The sequence below is a fragment of the Lampetra planeri genome, chromosome 25 (genome assembly GCF_965212315.1).
Source record: "Lampetra planeri chromosome 25, kcLamPlan1.2.h2, whole genome shotgun sequence".
NCBI lineage: Eukaryota > Metazoa > Chordata > Hyperoartia > Petromyzontiformes > Petromyzontidae > Lampetra > Lampetra planeri.
Genome location: NC_136131.1, coordinates 6,625,210 through 6,640,909, shown reverse-complemented (window position 1 = coordinate 6,640,909; position 15,700 = coordinate 6,625,210). Strand labels below are relative to the sequence as shown.

Here is a 15,700-nt window from a genome sequence, read left to right as displayed (position 1 = left end):
CCACGAATGGTCAGCGTCCCTCCCCCACGTGGTGCTCGCGGTGACCAATGCGGAGAGGGCGTAAGCGGGGCCGTGCCCGTCCCCCCCGCCCACAATCGTTGAAGCCCGAGCCGCCATCTTTCGTGGGGTAGGGGTGGAATCCGGGTCACGCGGTACGAGCAGTGACGTAATTGCTACAAACGCGGGGCACGTGCTGTGACGTCACCGCGGCTACGGGATACGTGCCGTGACGTCAGCGCAACCACGCGGTCGGTACCTGTGACGTCATCGCAGCCACGCGCTGTCCTTACGCGTTCCTCAATCACACACCGCGTGGCCTTAAGGGGGATAAACAAGTTGTATAATGGGTGACGTTTCGGGCGATGGTCCTTCATAACACTTCGAGATGCCAGAGAGAGTGGATACTACGACTGGGAGACTGTAACAAATATACAGTTTATATAAGCAGGCAGTGTCTCCTTCGTATAAAAAAAAATTACGCATCTTATCGGCCCCTCTGGGGATTGCTTCATCTCGGCAACGTGGATTCAGTCCAGAACAAGTTAAACTCGGGGCCGATTTGAACATTCAGTGCCTCGTCGGCAGAGGCAATGCTGCTGAAATGATTCACTCCCCCGAAGCAAGTGGGGTCGATGGTATGTGCAATTAAATAAATAAAACGTTTATATTTCACGTCGGAGGGACGGAAACGTCACGGAAAAACTGTTGATAGTGTTGTTTTAGTTTTATGTTCTCCATAGCAACCGTAATGATTATAGCCGTGGGGGGTGGGGGGGTTGGTGTGCCGGGAACATCCCCACGTAAAATGGTGGCGCAAGGCGTCACGGCTGGCAGGTGGGTAGGGCTGGGGGGATGGGGCTCGGGCTCGAGGGGAGGGGCTCGGGGGGGTGGGGCTTAGGGGGGTGGGGCTCGAGGGGGAGGGGCTTGGGGGTGGGGCTCAAGGGGGTGGGCCCAGGGAGGCGTGGAGAGCCACGGGGCCCCCCTCCTGACCCCGCCGCGATCCACTCGCATTGACAGCGACTCTCGTCTCTGGCCGCCCTCACTCTGGGGGGCTGCAGCGGCAGGCGGCAGTCTTCTTCCTCCACGGCTCAACTCCGGGGAGCTGCCCGGGTCGCTCAGCCGCAGTTGGGGCTCCCACCTTGTCCCCCAGGACCATCCTCCTCCTCTCACCTCCCAGTGTGATCCTCGTCCCATTGGGTTACCTTGAGTCCCCCCCCACGCCCCCCATGCTCTCTCCTCACCTTCCCTAGGCTTCCTTGCCTCGCTCCCCGACGTCCCCACCGCCACCCCCCGCCACCCCCTGCCACCCCCTGCGTGCCCGCGGCTCCTGCACGCGGCTCCTGCCGGCGTCTGCAGGGATGGCGGTGAGAGCGGCGTGGCGCTGGCTCCAGGACCCCTGCGTCGTTGCGAGGTTCCAGAAGCTGTGCGGCTTGGAGCAGCAGGAGGATGCGGCTGTAGCGGCAGCAGCAGCAGCGGTGGCTCCGTGCGAGGAGGGGGAGACGCGGAGCAACAACGGCGGTGACCACCTCGACCACCGTGACGGCCACGAGCAGCAGCAGCGTTCCACTGAGCGGTGCTGTAATGGGCTCGGCACAGGAGCTGACGACGATGATGATGATGACAACGACGAGGTGACGGTGACAACAACGACGACGACGATGACGAACGGGACCTCGAACAGAGACCTCGCCTCGAGTCGCAAGGCGCGGCACCGCCGCCCTGGAGCGACTCCGGATCACGGGGACCTACAGCCGCCACGCCACGGACCCAACAGCGCCACCACCTCCACCACCACCTCCACCACCATAACGGATCAGCTCCACCAAGAGCCCAGCCGCTCGTCCATCATGGAACTCCCGCGCCGGAGGAACTCCCTCTCGCAGGAGGTGCACACCCCGCAGGCGTTCGTGGTGAGGAGGAGGGCCCTGCACTACCTGTTCGTGCTGGGCACGGAGCTGGGCAACGAGACCTTCTACATCACATTCTTCCCATTCCTCTTCTGGAACGTGGACGCGCTGGTGGCGCGCAGGATCATCATGGTGTGGGTCTGGGTCATGTTCTTGGGCCAGAGCGCCAAGGACTTGCTGAGGTGGCCGCGGCCTGCCTCGCCGCCCGTCATCAAGGTGGAGGTGTTTTACGACTCGGAGTACGGGATGCCCTCCACGCACGCCATGTCCGGCACGGCGCTGCCCTTCGCCATCTTCGCGCTCACGCTGGGTCGGTTCGAGGTGAGTGAGAGATGGGGACACGGTCCGGGGGTGGTGGGGGTGCTGCTGCTGGAGGCCAGGGCCCTGAACCGTCAGATTTGAGGACCGCTCGGTTTGATGGCTGCCAGATACGAGGAGGTGGTTCGATTTTGAGGACTTTGTGAGATTTCGCGGACCTCCAAACTTTCAGGATCTTTGGAGGTTGAGAATCCTCAGGTTTTGAGGATCTCGGTGCGTCAGACCCTCCAGATTTCATGACTTCGAGATATGTTTAAATTGATCTCCATGTACGGTTTTAGGTGCTGTTGTGCTACGAGTTCATAGAACCCAATGAAAGTACCCACCCACGTGGCACCAGCTCAAGGGCAGCTGTACACTATGAGCCAGCTTTTTTTTAAACTCGCGTCGTGCTTTCAATTGTTCCTGTTATTGATGAGGGAGGATGCGACAGCCCCTTCTACCAAAAAGCCCTGTCCTTGATTGGAGCATGTGGCCAGGGATAAACGTCGTCCGTGAAATCGTGTTGATGTTTTGTGTTTCGTTTGTGCGTCTCCCGCACCTCCGATTAGTACGGTTTAGCTACGCACGGTGCGAAATAAGTTCAGCATGCACACACACATAGATGTGTCACAGCGGGTTGCTGTTGGCGAGAAACTCTTGCGGTCCACACAGGATACACACACGAGGGGGATGATTGTGGCCAGCACCACTCACGCCCGACCGCCGTTGTCTCTCCCACGAGTGGCCAGTTGCAGAAGGTACCGGGACTCCGAGCTTCTTATTTCAGGCCGAGTGTGTAAGAGCAGACATTTACTCGCAATTGGAGACTGCACTTTACACATCGCCAACATCATCAGGCCAAGCGAAAGGTCAGAAGGGGAGTGAAAACAAGGCGGACCCAGCTTTCAACTGAGTTATTCGCAGTCAGATTAGAACATCTTTTCTGAAAATTTTAGAAACGAAGGCACTTTAAACACTATCTTAAACGCCTTGAAGGGCTTTGACATGAACGGTTTTGAATTGATAAAGGAATTTTTTTTTACTAGATTTACTCTTTTGGCATGTACTCCATAGATCACATGCGTTGTTTGTGTCTGTGTACACAGTGCGGAATGTTTATACGTGTGTATTTCGGTGTACATATTTCCAATTCCTCGCCCGCATGCACAGAAACATCACCTCGCGTATCTTCAGGGTCAAGCGGCGGGGACGTTTCAAATTTGACATCTGTGTCTAAGCCTTCCGATCCCTTGCACGGTCTAAATCTTGGCAAGTAGCTGCCGCGATGTGGTGGCCCCATACGCCGCACTTGTGATCCAGAGGTTTACGGTCCCAGCGCGGAAGTTAAAACAACGGGGGGCAAATTTCGATTTAAAGCTTTCGTGACTGCAGGGATTCATCTTCTTGGTTCTTTCGGTAAAGTCACGTAGAAGGGAAGTAATAAAATAATAAAGATAAAACAGACAGCGTCTCCCCGACAGACCTGGTCTTCACCTGAGGGCAGCTGCTTGCGTTGTGGCCGAAACGTCGTGAGAATTATTTTATTATGTTTTATTTTTATCATTTTATTACTTCCCTTCTACGTGACTTTACCGAAAGAACAAAGAAAACGGGGGGCAAGTTTCTGAAATCTCCCTGGCAACCGGTCCACCCGGTGGTGTAAATGGATGCACCACATGTTCTTGGTTCTTTCGGTAAAGTCACGTAGAAGGGAAATAATAAAATAATAGAAATATAAAACAATACAAATTCTCACGATGTTTCGACTGCAACACAAGCAATCATCATCAGGTGTGAAATCCACAGCAAGAACATTTGAAAAAAAAAAATATTTCTTTGGATCTCACACCTGATGATGATTTCTTGTGTTGCAGTCGAAACGTCGTGAGAATTTTTATTGTTTTATATTTGTATTATTTTATTATTTCCTTTCTACGTGACTTTACCGAAAGAACCAATAATATGAATCCCTGCAGTCACGAAAGCTTTAAATCAGGATGCACCACAGTTAGTCTATGACCAACGGAGCACGTATGGTGGGGTAAGTGTGGTGGGCGCTTTCGCCTCTTGCGAGAACATCTGGCCAGTGTAGTAGAGTTAGCCAAAAATAGCCTCGAAAGGTGTTTTTTACATCCCCTCCCCAAGTGGAGGCCCTTCCGTCGGCAGTGGCGTAAGCTTGCAAATGCAGGGCTGCACCTTTACCTGTACCGTGTGGGTTTATTACTCACCGTGTGCTGCCTATTGTCTCCTCCGATAGAGCGGCCCCAAAGGGCAGCTTCTGTGTTTGGTTTGCGGCTCCGCTTTTGTGCCAGAGAGGCCCACTTGGTTTGCTTACTCCGCCTGCCGCACCACCAGCTGCGGCGTTGACATAAGAGGCTGGGCGTGAAGCAAAATTCAACAGCCACGGGTTTTTGCTTTGCTCAGTCAACCGAGCAGCCTCAAGTCACCTTCTCGTACGTCTGGTTTCACTCCAACTCCCTCTCTTTTACAGTAGCCTGGACATGGGGTGGCTTTAGCCCAGTGCTTAGCCCAAATTCTGCCCCAACTTAAATGATAGGTTAAACCAGGCCAGTATTGTAGCTTTAGCCCAGACCTTGGGCACATAGATACTCGGTTAAACTCGACTGTGATTGTGGCTGTAGCCCAAAACCTAGCACTAACACAGACCAAGGTAACATGCTCTGCTAAACCAGGCCAGGGTTATAGTTTTGGCTCAGATGTTGGGCTGAACCTTGACATTCATATGCTAAATTAAGCCAGGCGACAGTTGTGGCTTTAGCTTAGACCCTGTCTCAAACGCAGACCTAGTCCAACACAAAGGTAAACTGGGCTAGAACTATAGTTACAAGCAGGGCTTAATTTCAGCCAGCTCACCAAATCTATTATACGTCCGGCTATGGCTGTGACTATTAATCACATGCCTACTCCAGTCTATCAGTGCCCCAGAGAATATTTCGTGTCATATTACGGGCTGATAACAAACCTTGCTCTCGCGCCATGTGAATTCGACCTTTCCGTTACATTCGGCCACGTGCTCAATGGCGGAGTCAGGATTTTCAGGTGGGGGGCAACCCCTCCAGCAATGAAAAATGATAGAGGAGTTGTTAGTAAGTAAGGACTTGTCCCTTGCTTTTTAATCGACGCGTGTGGGGCGATGGCGCAGCCATCGATCGAGGGTCGAATTCGAACCGCGTTGTGTGATCGGCATCGCGCTCGCTGAAGGTGAATGCATTCAGGGAAGTCGTGTACTGGATACGCAACTGCGCACAATTTTGTGAGTCACTTATAACTGCTTTGCCGTTACTTATTGCCAATTATGGACTCAGACTATTGTCCTATCATCTCATAGAGTCCCTGACACGTAATAATATGCTACACAGTGGCAGTGGGGGTCGCAAAATGCCGATTTATTACTAATAAACCCAAATGATCATTTCGAAATTAGGGATTTCGATCGGATCATTGGGGGTGCACGTGCCACCCCCCCCCCCCACTGGCTCTGCCAGTGGCCACGTGTGGTTCAAAGGTCGCATGTGTCACTCCGTGGGGTCGTCTACTGTCATGAAACCTTAAGCACGGACGCGAGAATCGCGCTCATCACGTGACCGCGTCGGATTCCCCTTGTGACCATTGGTGTCAATCCCAGCGCTGCAGCGGTGGCGGGTGTAAGTTGTGCTGCAGCTGAGCGGCGTTGATTGGTGTAATGAACATCTCAATGCAGCTCGGACTCCATGTCATCTGGGTCTGTCTGCATGATACCACGTCCAGTATATCTGTCGCTATGAACTATAGCTACGAGCCGCGTGCTACCTACTCCAGTATACTAGCAGCCCATAAAAGATTTCCGCACCTGGCACACAACATCCAGTATACCCCGCGCGATGGGGCTGTAGTGACTTGCTGCATGCCGCCTGACCTACTCCCATCTCCCACTGTCCCGGAAATTTCTGAGTAAGAACATAAACCCTGAATGCAGCTGCATCTCAAGTCACTGTCACGAGTGACCCTCAGACTTTATCATTTCAACTGGTAATCCCATTGAGCCAAACGGCTATTTTACAAGGACAGTCAGCCCAAGATGCTTGACAGTATCAGGCTGCTTTTATTTATATTTCGTAAGAACGGATGCTGGATTTTAATGTAGCTTTTCATTGCTCAAATGGGTGTTGCTCCAGTGAAAATGTAAAAAAAAATTAGATACCACCTTCAATCAATTCATGAACACAGTGGTTTCAGTTAGAGTCTTAGCCCATGGCTAACACCCGTGGCGAGCGATATCTGAGCCAGTCCTGGACTCGCCTCACTTCACCAACCCGCACTGACCAGTTTGGTGAAGTATGGTCAAGCAACCTCCATGACCAAACAACCCCCATGAAAGACCTCCATTGAATATGGGTTGAGAAACATTTTTTTAATAAATAAGACGGCAAAATATCTTGTTTGTTTTTTCTAAGCGAGTAATTTATTTTGCTCAGAAATAACTGGAGTTCAACGATAACCTTGTTACATATGAATCATCGCCGGGATTTCATAACAGGAACAAGACGTGGAAAACATTTAATTTCTGTGCGAAGGAAGAGACGAGGGAAGCTGTGGCACAGAGCGGTGCAACGCAGGGTCTGGCAGCTCGGCGCAAGTCACATGACGCCCCGTGACTCGGGCGCTGAGATTACCACGCGCAGAACTTTATAATAAAACCACACTCGAATAGATGCACACTGCATACATGCAGATATGCACTGCATTGATAAACAGATATACACTGATGCATAGAAACAAGCACTGACACATGAACACGCACAACAACAACAGCCGCCGTTCACCACTAAGTGGTAGTGATGTCACCACGGTGCTTGTGCCAGGCTAGGTGCAATTTGAGGCTACGTGATGTGTCGAAGGCATGCTGGAGGAGGTCATGGGTTGACTGACTGAGATGACTGGCAGATGCTCCCCACTGGCAGTTTGCTGAATTTTAACCGCCTGGCACTCCGCTCATTGTTATGAGCATCACTCCTCCGTCCTCCGCTGTTATTGGTGGGCAACTGTCTCCAACTGCCCAATAGCGTCCTTCACGAGCCTCCTCCATAGATACCAATCTTGACACTGCTGGCACCAGTCTTGGGCAAGTCCACATAGGTCCACATCTTTCCTGTACCACATCAGCCCATCTCTTCTCTAAGTCGTGCCACACCCGTTTAAGCCCCTCTATCCAGCCAAACAGAAGCTGCTTGGGCATGCGGTGGCTGGGCATGCAGGCTACATGACCCAGCCAACGCAAACTTTCTTTCCGGAGGAGCTCACCGATGGGATTGTGTCAAGGATTTGTGAGCTCACACAATCCAGTCTAGTTAACCCCAGGATGAGTCATAGTCAGGCCAGCCTGAGTTTTTCAAACCGGCGCAGATGTTCATATAGAGGGGCTCCACGTTTCGCAAGCATAGACAAGGGAGGGCATAACTTTGGAGAAGACCAGGAGCTTTATATGGGGTGATAGGCCAGGTAGCTGATGAAAAGATAATGCAGCTTGGCTGATATAGACACACACACACAGATATACATCTACACACAAACACATTTACACAGATACACATTGACTCGCACGAACACGATTACATGCTGAATCACACACACAGGTACATCGTGACATCCACACTCGCACACACCCAGATCTAACACAAGTGAGATTCATCTTCTTGGTTCTTTCGGTAAAGTCACGTAGAATGGAAATAATAAAATAATAAAAATAAAACATAATAAAATAATTCTCACGACGTTTCGGCCAAGTGAGATTGCTGGTGGCTTGTGATGGCTTAGTGCTGCCCTTCTTTGCGATCCTTGGCAATCTTATCTCAATACTCATTTTAAAACTCAAATGCTATTATTGATCCGTGTGTCTTGTATGCATAGCTTAATTCAATTGAACGCACGCTGTACACGATTATTACTTTAAGATTGTGGGCAGCTTGAGTTGAGAGCAGTTTTTTTTCTCTCAAAAGCGCACATATCCTCATTGTATTTTCAATTAGGTCCCTCCGAACACAAATCTACTTAATGATGACGTTACATCACTTGGTAGATTGTGTGTTTATGCTCAGCCTTTGTATCGAGAGCCGGCTTGGTGCCGTTCTCAGAACGTTCTGACCACATCTTGTGTTTTGTTTGTTGTCCTTCCGCCGCACCTCTCATTAGCGCAGTTGGCTATGTACGGTGCTAAAGAAGTTCAACATACATACATTGGTAACCTCATCGTCCTTGGGGCCTTGTGAGACCTCGCCTGTTTCTGTGCCGACTCTGTTGGCAATGATTTCGTGGCACCTGCTTCACCATGTGGCCATTGAAAGTGCATTAACTTGTGATGGCTTTTCAATTAAGTACAATTCTGAAGACAATTACGGTGACAAAGAAAATGGAACTAAAGCTGAAAGTTGCGCAAAGAAGCTGGGAATTCATCTGAGAGGTGAGAGGAGGAGCAGTTGGATTATAAAACAAACACAAATTCGAGACGTTGTCGACGTTATGAGGCGAGCAGAGTTCGAGTTCGGGCGTAGTAGCTGAAAGGATGATGAATGATGGAAGAGACTCCTGAATGAATGGCAGTCAAAGGAGATACCACCATGGAGATGGAGTGATGAGATCAGCTCATTTTCAGGAGTGACATAAATTATGGAATCGTAGGACCATGAGGGATGGGAGTGGGGAGGCCTTGATCCAGCAATGGATAGATTATGGTTGATTGGCGAGTCACATTCTTGGTTTCCTATATTTTCTCTATAAAAACGACTGCACGTAAAACTATTTACATTTCTCAACACCAGCCATGTGGGCTCCATCTCTTTAAATTCCTTCCGGTCGACAGAATAACTGGGATTGGGGCTCTCGGGCTGACAGGGGTTACGTGCTAATTTTATCCGCACAGAACAGGCCAATAGTGGAGTAACAAGTGGCTCGCACATTCCTCACCCTGCTGTCGTTCGGCTTCTGCCACACTTAGCAGATTCGTTATTCATTACACGTGGAGGTTGGTGCGTGCTTGGGACACGCCGATTGTTATTCATTTTAACGTTCACATTTTGCCTTGTACTCATTTTTTATCCCATTTGTGGTAAGCAGGCTGATTATTAATTATCGCTAAAGATTGTTCTACATGGATAGAATTTCTACCAGTGACTCATCACCTGGCCATGGATTTAGAGTTTCATGAACACGATTTGGTGCAGGAGCATGGTAAAGTACGGTGAAGCAATCGACCCAGGAACGACATGGCACAGGGAGGCCTTCATCCATTCAGTGGCTTGGAAAAGGTTATTGCTAAGTACCGCGTCGGGTTTTGCAGTTGTGCTGGAGAAGCTTCCAGCATGCGGAGAGAAATGTTGAACATCAAATTCCAAACAACACGCAGTAAAACCCGTCGGCACATGGGAGCATGCTTAGTTATTAAATAAGAGTCGTGACCCACGACTCCCCGCTGTGTGCGCCACGTCACGCTTTCAACGTCCGGCTGCTGTTTTGCTGGCTCTGAGGTTTTATCTGCCACTGGAGGCTTGTGGATGGGGAAGTTTACTTTCAGATAGAAAAGCAAATTAGGGCTGAGCTCCTTATCTGGAAGTGAATGTTGCAACAGCGAAGTGTAATGTTTGCTGTTCTGCCTAATTTGGGCCGTGATTAATGATTTCCTGTGACAAAATTGCTCTGACTGCGCCTGATTTTGGCGGGTCGCATAAGCTAAACGGGTTTGAGCCTGGTTAGTTTTTAGATGGCTGGCAACCACCAGGACTTGCTAGTTGTTATAGGTACAGGTCTGCGAGGTGTGGCCAGGAGATGGAAGTGCTGTCACCTCGTAAGTACTCGTGGGGAGGTTTTCTCCGGGTTCTCCGTTTGTCTCCCACGTGGAGCCAATCTCCCGATAAAGGAATTGGTCAAACAACCCGATGTGGCAGGGCTCTCTTGGGAAACAAAAACAACTCTTATGACAAGAAACGTGGGGTTTTTAATTGTATTTGTAATTTTATTTTATTATTTTTATTTTTTATCTACTTGACTTTAGCGAAAGAACCAAGAATATGAATAAGGATTATATTGTATTAAGGCTTTTCTGGGTGATTAATTGCCCTTTCGAAATTCCCTGGTCTTGAGGATTTCAGTCTCGGGTGGCCAGTGTGAAATGTTCCATTTGATCGCAGCGATTTACATTGTAAACTAAGGGAGGGTATTTCTTAAAGTATTGTTTGCAGCCAATGACAGATTCCGCAATAATGGCGATTCTCTCGTCCTCATGGCTAGTTGGTTAGTGTTAGGGTCAGTGGGAGGGCTTGTACTAGTTTGCTAATTGGTTACTTGGTCGGGCTAGTACAGTGTTATTCATTGCAAGGCCCGCGGGTCACTGGCGGCACCTGGTGGCCTTTAGTGCGCGGCCCCTGACGTGCAGCACCTGACATTACACAAATGTGAAAGCACCCCATCATCGTGCTGTCAAACCCAATGGTTTCAAATGTGTGGCGGCCTTCACACTGATAGTGTCTTATCGGCGAAAGTGGCCCCTGCTCTGAAAAGTAGTGAAGAACACTGGGCTAGTGTGTGGTTGGTTCTACCCCCAAACGACACATCCCCTCCTCACAGTCCCACATAAGGACTTTTAATTTGATGTTCACTTTGTGGTGTGTGGTGGCTGTGCTGATAAAGCTTTAAGACTGCAGGGCTGTGTGACCGGGCTAAGGTTCACCACGGGAAGTGGGCTCACCGCCACAAGCTCCGCGGGGTAAACTCTCTTCCTGGGTCACATGTGCATCCTGGTGTCCAGCACAAAGGAGTGGTAACGCAGTAGTTAGCGCACTGCTCTGCAAACGCTGCGACTTGAATTTGATCACCGGCCATAGGTAATATCAGCGATGATTATCTGAACTGGTGCTTGGCCTCCCCTAGGTTGACTGGGCCTTAAATGAGTACCTGGTACGGTGTGTAAACGTAAGCACTGGGGAGACAAAGGCGGCTAGGCATGGTGTTGGCCAAACCACCTCTTTGTGCGCCATACCAACATTATGTAGGCTACACGAGGCATATTTGCGTGTGCATGTTTGTGCGTGTGTATATGTTTCCGAGCATGTATGTGCATGCATTTTGGATATATATGGATATGTGTACCTATCCTGGCGCAAGGGATGTGGTCATGTCACTTAGTGGCGAATGGCAGCTGTTGTATGTATATATAACTAGGTATGTATGTGTAGGTGTGTCGACCTTAGTAGGTGTTGATTTTTGAGGTGCTCGCGAACGGCACTGTACGCTACACGGGGGATCTCTGGGGGTGGTTAAACGCAGTGGCTGTGGGTTGCACGCAGCCCTGGTGTCGTCCAGTCCCTGGAGGCTCTCCCTGGCAGCCGCCTCCGAACAATGGGGCTGATAAAAGTGCAACGAGAAGCTAATTCAAGCCACGTTTGCTGCGTCACAAAGAGGTGGTTATTCCGGAAAGCAGAGGACTAAACAGCTGGGAAACTGAGAACCATCTTTGCTCAGCCTTTGATTGCTCTTTCTACAGTACTACTACTAATAATGTAGTCCTTTCAATACTGGGCAGAGCCTCACAGAGGATTGACACCGTTTACTGGAGGGCCTGGCCAGGGTTGTTTTACCAGTTCTGTTTGACAGAAATAAGACAACCTTCATTTATAAGCAGGTGATGGACCGGCAAAGTGTTGAGTGTTGAGCAAAGTAGGTAGGCGTGGGCAGGACATGGATGACGAGGAGGGACGGTGATCGCTGGGCGCAATTAATGATGGTTTTGCAGCCAAAGGAGGAAATGGGTCCGAGGGGAAGACCACCATGGAGATGGAGGCGATGAAATCCACTCCTGGGCTGGTGCCAGACTGTGAGAGATGGTGACAGCTTGGGGCAGGCCTTCATCCAGCAGCGGATTGGCTTGATCATGATAGACCATTGTTGCAGAGTAACAAATGTATGTCTGCAAAACACAGCCCAATCTTCCGAAACCTGCTCTGTTTTAACAGAACCTTGATAATCTCTGCATAATCGATGTGGATTGCAGTAACAACCCCTTGTTTATGGTGCTGAGGGCCCTGCTGTGGCGCTAAACTCAGGGTCACGTGCGTTGTTAGCAAAGCGAGAGTGGTTGGGTGGTGGGTGAAGGGTCCTCGGCACAGCCCAGGCAAAGGGCAACTTCAATTTTCACGGTACCATAATAGACGCTCACTAACAGCCCCTCTTAGCCAAACCAAGTGTAATAATGACACGTGTATCTTTGTGAGAGAGCGTGTATTACTGGGGAGCGATGGCATTGGAGTCGGTGAACTGTCTTTAGAATCCTGTGACCCACATCACTCAGTTTGTATTCGTGACCATGGTTTAATATTAAAACTTTTAACATGGATGTGCTGCTGTCACCAAGACCCTCTTTTTTAATGAGATGTGAATTACAAGGGTCTGTCTCGCCTTATTCTATCACCTTCACGTGAAATTATGAGTTGTATAATTCCCCACATCTTGGCCATGAATCTGCAAAAAAATGAACCACGTAAAAAATCGTAGCCGTAATCTTCACTGACCAGGATATGTGTGCGCATGTGTACATGTGCTGCCCCCGCCGCGCCCCTCTACCCACAGTACCCAGCTGTCCTGGGCCTGGCTCTCGCCTGCTGCTGGTGCCTGCTCGTCTGCCTCAGCCGCCTCTACATGGGCATGCACTCCATCTTGGTGAGGTTCCCCCCCCCCCCAGATCCCCTCGGGGGGGGGTTCGCGCGTACCCCCGGCCCATTTCGTCGCGAGATGCTTGCTCCAAGCCCGAGTCTGACCCTCCGGTGCTGCCCCCTGTCGCCTGTCCCCAGGACGTGGTGGTGGGGGTGCTTTGTAGCGTGGCCATCCTCTCCGTGCTGCTGCCCTCGCTGGAGACCCTCGACAGCCTCGTGCTGCACTGGGGCGGCCCCGCAGAGGCCTCCTCCTCCTCGCAGAACCAGGCTACAGGTGCCGCCCTGCCCCCCAGTACTCTTGTCCCCTCTGTTCCTCTCACCCCCCTCTCAAGGCCATGATGCACTGGGGCAATTTTAATTCAATTACAACTCGCACCCAAATCCCCATGAAGACAGTGTGTGGAGGCCTTCATCCAGTAGTGGATATACAGGGCTGCACATGTACACTCCAGACATCATAATTCGTGTGAAATTTATGTTAAGTTCCGGGTTCAAATGACACACGTCCATGCGTTACTGATGCTCTTATTGCGATGAAAGACAGCGCCATGATGGTGGTTGCGGCGGCGATGATGGTGGTGACGGTGCTGCCGCCCTCTCCGTGTGCAGTGGGCGGGCTGGCATGGTGGCTGCGCGGCGTGACCGGCGGTGCGGCGGTGGCGCTGGCGCACGTGGCGGCTGCCCTGGCGGCGTTCACGCTGGATGGCTGGAGCACGTCACGCGGCGACACCGCTCAGATCCTCGCCGTTGGCGCCGGCGTGGCGAGCGGCTCGCGCGTCAACCGCCTCCTAGGGCTGCTGGCCACCACGCAGGCTCCCTCGAAGCGGCTGCCCCTGCCCGTGCTTCCCGGCCTGCCTCAGCTGCCCGGCGCCCTGGTGCGCACGATCGCTCGTGTGCTGCTCGGTTCCGCCATCCTGCTCGCAACCAAGGCTGCTCTCAAGTCCACGAGCATCCCGCTCGCATGCTGGTGAGGCTGCCATCCTTTATCCTGCTGCCTTCTGTGCGCCCATGTGTGTGGTTTTTACTTACGTGTGCGGGTGTGTTGGGAGCAATGGGTGCTCGCCGTTAGCCTTTGCCTCCCAACAGTCTATGTAGATAGATTTACATGGAACCTCATTTGCCAGTAACAATCTGGTCCAACACCATGTGAGACTAGGCTCTAAAGAAAGCTGTCTTGGGTGTGGACCAATCAATTTCAAGGAGAGTGCATACATTATCAGTTATGTTTTTTGTTTGCATTCCAACTGCAGGTATTGTGGTCAATGCAAACATGACTCCTTGTAAAAAAGGTGTCAGTTTTGATGTCTGTTGGTTTATATGGTGCTACTCACTAACAGCATTTGCTCAAAGTCTGTTAACGCTATACAGGAGATCTTTGTGTATATCTCGTGTCTATGTCTGTCTGCGTGTCCATATTCGCATGTGTAATCGGCCCCAGGCTGTTTAGCATCCCGGGCGATGATGTGAGCGTGGCACGGCGCCACGCGCAAGTCGAGCTGCCCTACCGCTTCATCACGTACGGCGCCGTCGGCTTCAGCGCCGCCTGCCTCGTGCCATGCGCCTTCTCACTCGTCGGCCTCTCCTGATTCCTGCCCTCGGATCGCCGACCTCGGCACCTACTCTGGACTCGACTGGAAATAACACAGAAAGAAAAAAACTCTCCTCCCCGGAGTCGTGGGGAGAACTCTGGGTGGGAGGGTGCGTTATTTTTCTAGTTTTTAGATTATTTTTCCGTAAAACGTGCCGGGTGTTTGAGTGTCGAAAATTTACACGGGATGAAACTTGAAGGTGCTTCGAGTCTGATTTCACCCGTGCTCCGGCAGTCGGGGTTGCCCTTCCTGACATGCCAGTGATGCGATGGTGCTGCTCTGAGATTCCTTTCCTGCCCCACTGCCACGAATCTTCATGCCCACGTGGTGCCAAAAAAGTGGCGGCAGCGTTTTGATCTCCCGCTGGACGTCAGGTTTTTTCTGCGCACACGTCAGCGCCGTTAATAATTATTATAATAAACACGAGTGCAGTGCTTGACTCTCTGCCGCCCCCTACGCACAGGGCACGTGGCCGGGAATGTCTTGCGGTTAGGTAGGAGGCACGAGTTTGTAACTAGAGTAATCGGTGTGCACAAATGTTCCGTCTCATCTCACATTTATCAGCTCCCAAGTGCAATGGTGTCATTTGCCACGATTTGCATGTGACCGGCAAACGTCTAATGGACAGTCCGGAGAGACCGGTATTTGAGCGGGGTCTTTAAATGTAACAATCGCATGCATCGTCGAGTCTAAACGTTTAAAATGTTGAGGGAACTAATGTTGCGACCGCTCCTCTACCCGTGTGTACAAAACCTTTGGCTTGATACTCTCAAGGTCATGCAGCAGTGGCTTTGAGAACAGAATCACTTTACGAGGGTAAATTCGGTTGTGTGGGCTGTAGGCATGAGGTGTGATGATTATATGGGCGTACTAACATTTTGTTTATATTTGTGTACATGTATATAAAAAATGTTGCACCACTTATACCGCGAGGATTCTTGAAAGCGTACCTGGGTCGGTGCGATTGTCCCCTTCTTGAAGGGAATCTCCAATGCAGTAATAATTACTCTCCAGGCAAGCGCTGCCCGTTGATTTACCGCTGACTGGACTGCTCTTGAATTGTAAATCATAAAGATTTTTTAAACGTTTATATTGTTTATTTTTTTATCGCGTCTTTAATGCTCTTTTATCGTTCCTCCCCGATGTGAAATTAAAATTCCTTAATGCAGCTGGCTTCTTGTCATCGATCATCGCAAGTGTTAGATGA

The 15,700-nt window shown here is 50.7% G+C and overlaps 1 protein-coding gene across 1 annotated transcript; it reads left to right on the top strand.

Moving 5' to 3' along the window:
* The first annotated feature begins 964 nt into the window (after positions 1-964).
* Positions 965-15,661, top strand: SGPP1 (sphingosine-1-phosphate phosphatase 1). Its single transcript, XM_078606075.1, has 5 exons — positions 965-2,228; positions 12,822-12,911; positions 13,043-13,178; positions 13,514-13,871; positions 14,343-15,661. The coding sequence occupies exons 1-5, from the start codon at positions 1,359-1,361 to the stop codon at positions 14,488-14,490; spliced, it is 1,602 nt and encodes a 533-aa protein (XP_078462201.1). The 5' UTR covers positions 965-1,358; the 3' UTR covers positions 14,491-15,661.
* The last annotated feature ends 39 nt before the right edge of the window (positions 15,662-15,700 follow it).

Excerpts from the sequence above, each read along its gene's own strand:
- SGPP1 (XM_078606075.1), top strand. The coding sequence starts at position 1,359 with ATGGCGGTGAGAGCGGCGTGGCGCTGGCTCCAGGACCCCTGCGTCGTT. Across the intron at positions 13,179-13,513 it reads CTCGCAGAACCAGGCTACAG|TGGGCGGGCTGGCATGGTGG; the intron begins GTGCCGCCCTGC and ends CTCCGTGTGCAG. Across the intron at positions 13,872-14,342 it reads AGCATCCCGCTCGCATGCTG|GCTGTTTAGCATCCCGGGCG; the intron begins GTGAGGCTGCCA and ends AATCGGCCCCAG.